We start from the raw sequence: 13,273 nt of genomic DNA, 5'->3' as shown, positions 1-13,273 counted from the left end.
TAAAAAATATGATGCTGAGAGGTCTGGAATTTATGCAGAGACCCTTTCTATAATTTGATCATTTGTTAGCTCATTTTGACCTTTCTATGAATGCTTACTATGGTTCACCCAAAAGTATTTAATGAAGTTAGTCTAAATTCCAAAAGACTTACATTAAGATGTCACTGACAGTAGATCCCTATGATCCATAATCAGCTTTTTCCACTTACAAAATACCTTTAGGAAAAACTGTTAATTGATTCAGAGAATTCACACAGTATGTAACTAAATGCTTTCTGACAGAGCAAGTTATGTTCAAATTGTACTGGTTTATTTACAACTGTAGTTTATAAACAGTAACACAAACATCTTTACATGAAAAAAATCTCATTGCTGAAATAGGCACAGAGTCAGAGACTCTGCAGGATATTTTCAGAAGGGAGTACGAAGAGGAAAATGTAATACAACAGCTGCTGGGCAAAACTATAAATACATGAGCATTGGCCCAGGTGCAATTTCATGCAAATATCTTCAACAGTTCAAGTTCTATTGGTGTTTAATCAGATACTAAGAAGAAAAAAAAAAAAGGAATTAGTTCCAGAATTAAGGTGCCCTAGCTTGATTTCTAATAACTTAGAATAACTGTTTTTTATAAAGGTCAGTTTAAATTATTTTACTCTCCTGATGATGCACCAAATCACAGGTTTTGATTCAAATGCTCAGAAGACTTCACACAGCAAAGCTAATCCCTATTACTCCAATTTCACAGTTTTGGGTAATTTCCACATCAGTCTCCAACGCTGCCATACCTCGGCCATAGGGACATTCCTGAACTGAGCTTTTTAAGAAGAGAACCGTTCTTGGAACAAGTGGAAAGCTGCTGATAAACAATCATGTAGCTGCCATCTCTCAAACATGCAATAATTAGAAGATGTTAGTTAAAAGAATACAAATAAATGCTTGAAACAGTGAAGGCAACAGGTAATGGATACATTTATTGCAGGTATTTAGCACTTGCATCTCTTTGTATGTGTTTTCTTGCTGAACACACCTCTGGTCAGCACACACTTCTGTGCTGAACTGAAGGTTTTTAAAAGGTCTAATTATTAGTCACTTTGTTTCTGAGGAGCCAGGTAACTTGTTTTCAACTGTCTTATAGTGTCATGAAGCACTAACTTCAATTTCAATGCACATGCATCTTTACAAGAGAAAGAGCCTCAAACTATGAAATGTAAAATTTTGCATAATTAAAAATCACAGCCCTGTAGTAAAAGGTTATGGTTCATAAGTTCATTTTGGTATTTAAAAATACCCTTACCACCAATTCCAATTATTTCACCTAGCAGTGGATAAGACTTTTTTAAAAGTTATTTTTACACATTGCTTGCATTTTTTCCATTTATCTGCAGCCCAAGCTGGACTTAACCGTTTTTAATGAGAAGCACCAGTATTTCTAAGATTTTTATCTGCTCTGCTCATAACCCAAAGTTTTTAATCAGTCCTTGATACTACTCAGTAGGCAAAATCAAATTTTATAGACTGTAAGCAATGGAGACATCTTACTTTCAAGGGACAGTAATTTAAAAACCATACTGTTTTCAACTGCTTCTCTGTATCTGGCAGTGCTTCATTCTTTTAACACACTTAATGCAAACACAGCTGCATCTTCTCTTGGAAAGATGCAGATCACTCACGTTAAGGCTGCATTAAAAAATGAAACAAACTGACCTTTATAAAAATATTTCCTCAAAAAAAGAAAAAAAAATAATAAAAAAATTAAAAATCCTGTGCAGAAATTGATAATAATTTACCCTATCTTAAGCCTGCTACTCAGGCACTCCCATCAGCAAACAGAAAAATTATTTTAAGTTAGTATTCAATTGGGAAACAGTCAGCTTGTGTCCACATACAGTATCTTGGTTTCTTGGTTGCTTCTTCTTTATAAACTGTTCACTACAAAGTCTTTAGTTATTAACTCTCCAAGGCATCCAATACTTTCATGATCTGTTGTTTTATGGCTTTGGTAGCATCACCTGCATTTGGAATCAAATACCTTAAAAAAAAAAAAAAAAAAGAGAATTTATTTACTATACATTTTTTGAGTATGAATTCTGTAATTCTGGTTTGGATTCTTCCTCTGACACAAATTAGGAGGAAGGAGGAGGGGAATATATTAAAATGAAGAAGTACTGAGAAAATAACATTTATTTCCTGTTTATACTATGAAACACTTTCTGTTTGTGAACTTAAAACTGTCGAAGTGTAGTTCACAGGTCATTCTGGAAAGTAAAAGTTCTTCATTAGTTGACAATGGTATAGATCAGGCAGTTCAAGATCCCTACAGACAGCATTGTCCGACTGAAGCATGAAGTCCTTGTTGTTTATTTATTTAATTCCTATAGATAGCCATAGATAATTTATTTACAATCCTTTCTCTTCTGGATTTGCTCCAGTCAACAAGGTGGTGATGAAACAATTAATTCAACAAGCAACGAAGTTCTCTGCAACATTTTCATTTATCTTTGTCTGCTCTGCTACGAAACTATTTTCATTCCAAGCGGCCAACAGGCATAGAAAAACTTCCCTAATTAGCTAGGAAACTCACCTCCCGCTTCTTGTGAAAACAGAGGACCCACTGCACACAGTTGCCTCCAAGGAAGAGGATGATGAAATGTCCAGCTGATGTCAGCAACTTTGTTAAAACAGTGCCAAGAAACAACAGGCTACACCAGTGGAAAAAGCCCAATACACCCATCTCTCTGACTTCCCCCAAGTCTTTCACACACCAATGCTGAGCATTGCCATATCTAACTTTCAGGAACCGTGTTTCAGGGGTTCAGAGTTTTGACGTTAGGCTTCTGGACTCCTTGTACAACGCATAGGAAGAGTTAAATGTCTCAAAAAAGATAGCATGGAAGAAAGAACACTCTCTTGATCCCACTCTTCAAAAATCCACACTTGAGGCTGCAGGTAGGTGTCCACTTCATTTTAAGACATATTACAAAAAGAAAATGCTTGCACACATCACGTTGCCTACAACTGTCACTGCAGAACATGGGGTCCCTCTCTGCTGGGTCTTGTGAACTAGAAAAAAGATCTCCCAGCAGAATGAGGAGAGTTCACATCTGAATTATCTGTTCCTAAATAAAAACTATTACTTCTGAACTCAATTCTGGGAATGACAGCATGCCCCTCATCTCCAGCTGACAGCATTCTGTATAGCATTACCACTTACATCTATGCTACTGAGATGGCTTACCTTTCAACTGCCAAAATCTCTATGCCCGAAGTATTGCTATTTCCGTATTTAAAGGTGATCAGTTCTGGGTGTTTCTTCTTGGATGTGATTTTGACAACAGAGTTGAGTGCCTGTCGAGACTGTATGTAAGCCAGTCCCTTTCGCGATGGGATCTCTCTCAAACAGTACATATGAGTTGCTGTTACTAGGAGGTGACTTAAAGGAAAAGAAAAATATAAATTAAATTTGCTAATGAACTAAGTATCAGCTATTTAGAAAGCTAAATTCTACAAATAAGCTACATGGAGAGAGCTAGATAAAACAGTTCCCAAATCTAAAAACCAGTTTCAATACTTTTAAAATCTGTAATTTAGAAAGGTCTACAAAATACTTCAGATTTTCGTTGAGTACTGTATCATAGCCAGTTTTTAAAACAAGCACGGCATCCTCAACAGCATACAAAACCAGAGCGAGCAGATTACATCGTCACCTCAACACAAGAGCCATGAGTGCTATCAACAAAGATCACAACCACCAGGAATCTGTCAGGCCACATACAGAGTGGGGAAAATGTCTCCAGACTCTCTGTTTCATTCTTCAATCACACCCTAACCCCATCCCTACATGTGGAGCATCAGACCTAAGTTAAAAGAACGTGCTGGCACTCCATGACTGTCAATCGCTGTACACATGCCAATGTGGAGATGCTGTCCTGCCAGCTCAGTTTAAAACCCACTTCTGCCTTCTTCATGGAAGGAATGCATGTTCAAACAGTGGTGGGAACACACTAGTTCAGTTCCAGCTCAGTTGGAGAAATCATACTATGACAGATTACTAATCATACATCATATAAAATAAATCTAATGGGAAAATAAAATTCATAATAAAAGACAAGAACAGACCATGATGGAAGAGAAAACCCATCATAATTTTCTGTTATTCAGACTCAACAGGATTTGTACTCTTTGGGGAAGCCAAAATACAGCAAGCATCCTGTTCTGCTCTTGCAGGATTAATGAGGTAACTGAATCTCAGAGCGAGATGGGTGTGTGGTACATGGTACAGAGACAAGTATACATGAAAAACTGGAGCTATAGGTACTTAGATCTATGTGGTCTTGAAAAATAAGCCTATGTATAGTGGCAATATTTTTATCACTATCTTGTCTTGCAAAGCAAAACTTCATAGTAGGTTTTGTACTTAATCACCATCCCATAACACTGCAAATGTAAGAATGCAAATACAGTGGCAACATTTTGTTCTAGGTGGTTTTGTACCTCCATTTTCAAGTTTAATATAAAGAATAACTTAATTGCTCAATATTTTTTTAATGTGTATCAAACAGGCATTTTCCTTAAGCTTAGAACTAATTCTAGTACCTGGGAAACATATGGCCATTTTCTTTTACTTCATTGCAGGGGAAGTTATACTTCACATCAGGTTTATTTATCCATGTTTGGATGTTGACGACCTCTTTTCGATCATCATCTGACATTGAGGAGCTATCAATTTCATCTTTTTTGAAGAGAGGAGGCCAAGAAAAAAAAAAAAAAAAGAAAAAGAAGAAAATATTTTCACACCACATGACAAGTTGTCAACTCACTTAAACCCACAGTAGCTACACTGGTTCAGAACAAGGTCCACCTAGTCACAAACAATTGTTCAGAGGGATGAAAGAAAAAGGTATGCATATTTGATTTTTCTCTCTTAATGCTCTCTCAGCAGACAATTATTTTGAGCCCAGGCCATTTCTTAGGCTGGTCTAATTTGTCCAATCAGTGAAGTTTAATAGATGTCTTTTACATGTACTTGTCCAGACATTCCTTGAAGCCACATAAACTTTTGCATCTACATCACCAATATCTTTAGGCAAGGAATACCAAAAACATGTCAACTACATTCCAGGAAAGCCTCCTCTTCTGGCTTCTAGTTTCTTCAAGAAGAAATAAACATTTGTTGATCCCTTTCCAGGGGAGACATTATTTTTTGTGGGCTATGTTTCCTCCCTTAAATTGCCTATTTCACATAATGAAAGTTCTAATACTCAGTTATGCCTATTGTGAAAGCCATTTCACATCCTTCCTTGCCCTTCTTATCCCTCTCTGAACCTTGTCCTGTTCAAATATTGTTTCTGAGATAGAGGATCAAGACACACATTATTCAATGTGTGGGTGAACCACAGGTTTACAATGCCATTATGACTCCTGTTTTATTCTCTGTTCCTTTCCTTATAATTCCTAGCATTTGGTTTGCTTTTCTGACTGCTAATGAGCACTTTCTTAATATAAACCTACTGCTCCTAGACACAGCTGAGCTGGCCTACCATTTGGTATCTGAAAACAGAACTGCTTTTTCCATGTCTTTATTGCCTCACCTTAATCCATACCAAATTTCATGTGCCATTTTATTGCCCAGTCACTTAGACAAGCAAAAGACTCTCTCAGTTCTTCCGTCTGTCCTTACTACCTCGAATAACCTGAGATCATTACCAAAACTGTCTTCAGGTTCACCTCCTTTTCTAACAACATTTAAGAATATACTCAAAACCAAAATTTTCAGCACAGATCTCTGTGGAACACCCAAAACTCCTACATTATCACTTAGGTGCAAAATACTGGTTTTATGTCTAAATATGGTGATTTACATAGTAATTTTGGTGCTACATTAGAAGAATTTTAGCAATCTAGATATCTAGAACAATGAACTATATTAAATCCACAGAAATTGCTTGCAGAAATAACTTTGAAGGACACCTCTGTAAAGCATCTCTTTCAAAGTCAGTTTTCTATACTTTGTTGAACTAATTATATCAAAGCAATTTAGAATTATAGCCACACTTTTGAAAAGGTTTTCACTGAAAAAATACAGTATGAAATTGAAAGCAACAAAACAAAATCCATCCTCATTTCCCAGAATGGTTGAGGATAGAAGGGACCACTGGAGGTCACCCGGTCCAATTCTCTTACTCAAGCAGGGCCATCTAGAGCAGACTGGAATTATTATAGCTGATTGCAACTATTTACTACAAAAAAATCCCAACAAAACACTAAAACTTCACAAAAGCAATTATACAGAAACAAGTTCACTTTTTGCATTCTTCTGTACCATTATAACATATATATCACTTCGTATGTGTTGGCTTTGCTTATTCAAATAATTGCAGTGATTCTGCTCACTAAGTCTAATAGCACTTTTGAAAGCAAATGTAAATATAAATCAGTAGACAACCATTACTGAAAATATGTTCTAGACAATTTGTCTTTGAGGACCTGGTTTTCTGAAACTACATAGACTTTGACAAACACTATTATGGATGCTCAAAGAACTGTGCAAACTTAATTACATGGCATTTGGAGAAGTATCTTGTTAGTGTTAAAGCTTCTGCCTGATAGTTTCATTTTGCTCCTTCCCATTTCTAACAGTAGCCAAACAATGATAAACTGTTCATCATCCATCTTATTTAAAAAACTCCAGATCCTATGAATCTCTTTCATTAACTTTTCCGAAATTATTTCTTTTGCAGGTCAAAGATTTCTAGTCTCACATGGAAGCGGAGTGTGCCTTTCAGTCACAGAATAGTTACTTGTGAGGTGATGATGGTTGGGAGTGCACTAACCCTGCCAGAACAAAACCAGGACAGCAGAAGGTCTGCACCATTCTAACATTAGAACTGATCTCAAAAAACCTCACAGCCTTTGGGAAAAGTGTGGTGTTGCAGAAAAAAAAAAGTCAATAAAAATGGCATATTTTTTTCTATAGCATTCTGCGTGCATATTAAGAGATAAATCAATTATTAACAGATTCAATGCTAAAAAGTCCAAAACACTGAAGATGTGTGTATACATTAGCCATCTTGAGTCTAGCTCTGACTATACTTTCAGAAATTCAGATTGTTATACTAATTGCCAATACTAGAGATTCAGCTTAAGATCTATCAGCCAAACTAGGTCCTTTACATTTTGCTTACTGTCATGAGTAATAGAGATACAATTGCAGGCTTACCTGTACAAGACCAGAGTAGAAAAACAGATCTTTACTACAGAAATAACAAGTGAACGCAAATGATGCTCTAAACCTATCTATTTCCATTTCTTCCTGTTGGCTGTTTGGTGCCCACCACAAAATCTTTTTTATTTAGTCTGCTACTATGTATTTGAAGAGGGTGTTTCTTGGTTGGTCTTAGGCACCACCATAACAAAGACGATCAATGGTAAAAGAAAGAAAAACGTCATGTTGTAAGACAAAGATATTAAATACACTCTTATGATTTAGCCAAACTTTAGCTTGTTTAGATAAAATTATTATGTGGGTAAGAAGAAAGTCTTCTACTGTACCAGTATCGTATTCCTCTTCATCTCCAATGCTGAATACCGGCTTCACACCACGGTAGGGTTTTCCTACTCTGTCACTGCTGCTGATGTGTCTGTTGGCAATGAAAAGGGCAGGAGAGAACATGGGAGAGAAGAAAAGTAACTTTCAAACTGATGGTATAACTCCTACAATAGTATCTTAGGAAAATGTAAACAGAACTGTGCAACTGAGAAAGACAAGAGGATTTTATGAAGAAGCTTGCAACAAAGCTGTGACTGACCCATCAAGCAATTTGGTTAGTGAAAGCATGTATTTCAGTTACTTGGCTAGGCTGACTGTTGTAACAAATCAAGCAAAAACAAATACTTTTTTGTTTTAAAAAAACCCTTCTGGTCACCTTCTCAAATGACAAAATAAATTGGAGACCTGAAAGCTGACAACATGCTATGGCGTTTCTAGCATGAAACTGAAATATTTCTGGACACTCAGGGCAGCTTTATAAGGATGCCAAATTGGAACTGAGGAAAACATGAAGAATGCTAACTAACACGTCTGGAAGCTCATATTCCTGGTTAATTCCTCAAAACATAACAAAATACCACAAGCACTTCCAATGGGGTTATTATAAACCATACCCTGTAGTATGAACTCTGACTTCCTGTCCTTTGCTTTCTCCAGCATGAGCCAAATTCTGCAGTCAAGCAATTCCTATGGCTAAAATCCCAGCATCACGGGGATTTCTGCAGAGATATTGACCTCAAAAATCACATTTAAATCTGTTTCTACAGATCATATGAAATGACACAAACAAACACAACTGAGTCTTATTGTTTGACAGTACAGTTGCAAATCCTGAGATATTTTACGGCTCGAGCTCAGAGTGCTGTGATTACATGGTTACAGCTGTCATGTTAAAGATTTTGGCCCTCAACTGCTGAGAATATCTGAAAAATACAAGAAACTCTAAACATTCAGAAAGCCACAAAACAGGTAATCGCTGAAAAACAGAAACAGTTCATGATTTTAGCCTTTAGAAATCACAACGTGTAATATTTAAAAAAAAAAAAACAAAACCCCACATCTGTCCCTTTCCCCATTTCAATTTTTATAACTTCCCTTTCCACCATGTGTATTCATCTTTCCTATAAACTATAAGCCTTGGTTCCTGTTTGAAGTATATTCACAAACTCCAGCTTACGTGCTACTATAGAATCAAAGTTGTAGAGGCAACCTACTTAGTAACAGACAAATGCTAGTACTGAGGTATACCTGAAAGCATATTTGAAAGTCGAAAAAGAAACTTAAGTTTTCTGTGATTAGAATTTAATAATGTAGACAAAACAAGGAAATGTTTAATAGAAGAACAAACAGAAATGCATTCTAGAATGAAACAAAAAATAAATATACAAAAACATGCTCATTAGTGTTTAAGACAATAAGCATCAATGACACTGACAATTCAAGAGGGCAGTGCTTCTATATGGAGGCTTTTGTAAATATGCTTTAGTAATACATAACTGAGTAAGAAGCACATTTAAATGTTGCCAAATTGAATTACACAGAGAGGATTTAATAGAGGATTTTGCTGGTGTTTATAGATCAAAGTTAGTCAAGACAAGAGAAAGTAAAAAGCTACTTTATAAAAACCTGGTAATGTCTTCAACTAGAAATGGATTTCCTTTAACTTGTTTGCATGGAAGACCATTACATTACATCGTTACAAATTGAACGGAATTCCCTTTAGAGGCAAACTTGCAAAAATGAAATATATTTGGGATAAACACAAAGAGGATCTATTTGAATGGATGGGAAGAGGATGCCATTCCAGGTTTTTACGAGCTGCACTTTTAAGGAAATAGTCTAGTGATCCACAAAGCGGGTATATTTATTATTGCATCTTCCCAGGGAAAGAAGATAAGCAATATGACTGAAAGGAGCAAGTAAAATAACTGAAGTATAATCTCAATATATCAAAAAATCTTGGTTGCAAATATAGATCCGAGTGTCTTTCAGTTATCAAACAGTCACCAAGTGTTTTAAGTTGGAATTTTGACACTCTTCTACCATGTTCTAAAAACTGATCAATAAAATGTTGGGAGAAGTCCCCATGGTCTCTAGGATTTCTAAATTATCAAAATATGTGCTATTGAGATTTTCCCACTTTTTGTCTGTTTGTTGGTTTGGTTTTTTTTGTTTTTGTTTTTGTTGGTGTGGGTTTTTTTTGTTAGGAGTAGCAGTTAACATTACTATTGGTTTTGCTCACACACCACCATTCCATAGTGCTTACGGGTAAATCCTATCTCAAAGTATGTGCAAGCTACTTGAAAGAAGAATTGGTACACAATCCTTGAAAACTCAAACAGCATTTTAAATCTTCATTAATTTTTCCGGATCCAATCTTCACGCTTTTCAGTCTATGAGGGTCAAAACCTATAACATACAGCTCCTAAAGTAAAACCAAAGTCATTATGCTTGAGCTGTCCTTCATTTATTACAAGTAATTTCATATAACCTCAATTCACAATTTTTATTTCTGAAATAATAATGAGGCAATAAATCTGAGACAAATGCGAAGGGACTCCAGATTTGTGCAAAACATGGTAGTTATTTGAACAAGATGAGGGAGAGTTGCAAGGTGTATTTACTTATTAACTAAGCATTTTGATTTTCCCAGTGATGAGCACCTCTGTCTCTATCAGCATGTTCTTTCAATCATATGATGAGAAGCTAAAAAACCCCACAGATTTCAAGAAAGAACTTCTGTATGGGTTCCCTGCTACATCTAAGGTCTGATAATGCTTTATGAACAGTTTTTAACACAGTTGTAGTCTCTCCTGTTAAAACCTTAAGCCATAATTTGTTCAGTAATTGTTCCTGGTGTCTTTCTCTAGTACAGGTCACTAATAAAATGTATATAGGAAATGACAAGTAAAATAAAAGTTCCATAAAAAGCAATAGTAAGGAACAGAAATAACAAAGCAAAAACTAAGAGAAGAAAGCACTGCCAATACATTATTTTTCTTCCTCTAGTCCCCTGACCAGTACTTGTAAAACCCAATAGTTTTAATATATTAAAAACCCCTAAATTAAAAATATGTGAGCAATTTTGTCAGTGTAACCAATGCTTACAAATACTGTGATGCCATGCTGAATACAACAAAGGTGGTTTTAGTCAGACTGCTGAATTATCAAGCTTACCGCTCCAGGCTCGCTCTGTCTGGCCAGGGAATATTGAAAGGTATTCTAAAGTACGTTGGGGCAGAGGACAGAACAAAAGAATTAAAAAAAAAAAGTTTAAAGGAAAAATCTGGATAAATAATTGAAATGCTCTATATTGGCCATGTATCTTCTCCCAGGAGGATGTCTATAAATAAAAACCATGCTTCATGACAGCTAGCCACAAAGTAGAGAAATATTTGTAAGAATTCTATGAAAAGATGCATTTTTCATTCTACGTATGGCTTACATATTAGCCTTACCTGAATTCTTCACACAACAAAAGCTACTACCAAGTGCTATTTAAGATTTTTTTTTTTTTTGCCTCTGGTTGTGAAACAATAATAATTAAAAAACTAAAATCCAATACAAAAATCTGTACCTTTTAATCAGGTACAAGACTACTAAAACCTACTGTTAGTTCGGCATGTATTTTAAATCCTGCTATCAAACAAACACTAGCTGTGTAAGATTCTTGAATACCAAAGTCCTAGCAACATACAGCTCCAAAGGCTGTATTTTAAAAAACTCTAAATTAGGCTATTTGATTAAAGCTTTGACAGATGAAAACTGTTATTCTTTTATCTAGTTAAGTATTCGCAATGATGATCTACAACTTTGAAAGTGTCTTTTTACATGTTTGCACATTCTCACTCCCAGCTCTACCTGGAGATACAAAAAATGAACAAGAGTAGACTCTGGGTATGAAAAGCAGCTTTACATCAGGACTTGAAAAATCAAGATTGTAAAAAAAGTTAACCTCAATTTGACAAGATGGGGCAGTAAACCCCCCCCCCCCCCCAAAACAACAAACAAAACAAAACAGAACAAAACCAACCCAACAAAAAACCTATCCAGAATCCTTCTGTCATTCACCCATTCCATTAGTCAGGATGGAGAGGAACTGAAATAAAAGTCAAATAATTGTTAACTTCTAGACTGACTTCAGAACCAACACATTATAAGTTGTCAAACTTACCATGCAGTGACAAAAGGCCTTGCAATACTAAGGCAGCACAGTAGGCTGACTGTGCTATGATAAAATTGTGAGGAGGGTAGGGACTGGAAATCTAAAAGCTGAAAGTGGAAAATAACTTTTTCTTTCCTGATTAGCACAGTCTTCGCATTTACAAATTGCCACCTGAAACGGGAAGTCATTCCTCGCTGCTAATTCACAGTGAAATATAAATGACTCACCTGTCCACTGGAGTTGATGTATTTTCAATAAAACTAATAACTTTTTCTTTCACATTCACAGATTTAGTCTTCAAAGCAACTGTCATTTTATTCACCAGGGACTTTACTCCTTTTCCATCACTTGAACCGTTGGGAGAATCACCCTGGAAAAGTAATTCCTTTCAGGATTAATCGTATAATGTTATTTCATCTCTAGTTTGTTAAGAAAGGAAACAGAATACAAAATAGTACTCTTCTGCTTTCTGGTAATCAGTATAATGTTAATTATAGCATTAAGCATTCATTTACAGTTCTATCAAATGACAGCAACAATACATGTCTGAAGTGAAGATGATCCAATAAAGCAAGCTTAACAAATCCTATTACTGAGCACTCCGCTACAAAAATCCAGAGAGGAAGGAATCCCATTAATGATAAATCACATACAAATTAAAAGTCAAAATCCATGTACGACATATCAGCTGTAGAAAAGAGACAATTGTGAGCTTTCCCATGAAACTGTAGGCCAGTTTTATAGTAACTTATTCCCAGAGTGAAGAAGAGACACGACAAGAATTGTGTATTACATATATTCTGCTGGAGAACGACTACAGCAAGTTCTCCTCTACAAGCTTTTTCACCGAAGAGGATAAAAATGCTCAGATGGCCTCCAACTGAAAACAATCGTGACTTGCAGTAACACATTTTAAAGAAGAGAATGAGGAATATGAAGAAAAAATTCTGTACACCTAGGGCTCCCATCCCACTATACCAGCTGAGCTTAAAATTCACTTACATCAACAGAGGAGTTTATGCTACTTCTTGAGCCTGAGGTACTAGCAATCCAGTGGCCATATCCATTCTCTGGTCCTTCCACGTTTATATCTGCTAAGTGCTGCTGGAGGGCTGTTAAAAGGCCATTAAAAATGTTCAGAACCACACTGGAATTAGTCTGTTGATGAAACATACTGTCTATCAAAGACTAATTAGTAACAATTTGTGCTCCACATGACTTAATACAACAGATAAATTCAGATACCACAATAATCATCCCTGGCTTTTCTTTCAGTAGTACAGAATCATTAGGATAATCTTTATTTTAGTAAAGAAAACAGTTAAAATTCAGGACCAACTAAAAATAAATCACTGGTTTGATCCTAAATACAGTTGTTACGATGCTGCATATATTGACCGGTAATGTCTCTATACTCATATTGTAGCACAGATGTCTCCACTGTTGCAGAGCCCAAATGATTCCAGCACCATAAAGTGCAGAATCATGAATGGATGATTTGAAAAAACACAACAAAAATTAATACTAATTATGAAGTAGTATCTTCCTATGGATCTGCA

The 13,273-nt window shown here is 35.8% G+C and overlaps 1 protein-coding gene and 1 long non-coding RNA gene across 9 annotated transcripts in view; one reads left to right on the top strand and one right to left on the bottom strand.

Annotated features, from left to right (window-relative positions):
- Positions 1 to 294: 294 nt before the first annotated feature.
- TBC1D23 (TBC1 domain family member 23) overlaps positions 295 to 13,273 on the bottom strand; it is a 35,966-nt gene continuing 22,987 nt past the window's right edge. For 2 of the 8 annotated variants that reach the window (XM_080363049.1, XM_080363050.1), the window contains 7 exons: positions 12,717 to 12,826; positions 11,942 to 12,084; positions 10,727 to 10,771; positions 7,552 to 7,640; positions 4,597 to 4,732; positions 3,239 to 3,433; positions 295 to 3,063 (listed from right to left, as the gene is read on the bottom strand). In XM_080363049.1, coding sequence (XP_080219175.1) covers positions 2,877 to 3,063; positions 3,239 to 3,433; positions 4,597 to 4,732; positions 7,552 to 7,640; positions 10,727 to 10,771; positions 11,942 to 12,084; positions 12,717 to 12,826 — 905 coding nt within the window. In that variant the 3' untranslated portion in view covers positions 295 to 2,876. The remainder of the gene's footprint in view (positions 3,064 to 3,238; positions 3,434 to 4,596; positions 4,733 to 7,551; positions 7,641 to 10,726; positions 10,772 to 11,941; positions 12,085 to 12,716; positions 12,827 to 13,273) is intronic. The other 6 variants (XM_080363047.1, XM_080363044.1, XM_080363045.1 and 3 more) reach the window with 6 other exon arrangements.
- Positions 4,732 to 6,973, top strand: LOC308052256. Its single transcript, XR_013923554.1, has 2 exons — positions 4,732 to 4,900; positions 6,741 to 6,973. It is a non-coding gene; the product is annotated as an uncharacterized lncRNA (long non-coding RNA).

Source organism: Nesoenas mayeri, assembly GCF_963082525.1.
Source record: "Nesoenas mayeri genome assembly, chromosome: 1".
NCBI classification, from domain to species: Eukaryota; Metazoa; Chordata; class Aves; order Columbiformes; family Columbidae; genus Nesoenas; species Nesoenas mayeri.
This window is presented reverse-complemented; position numbering and strand designations above follow the sequence as displayed.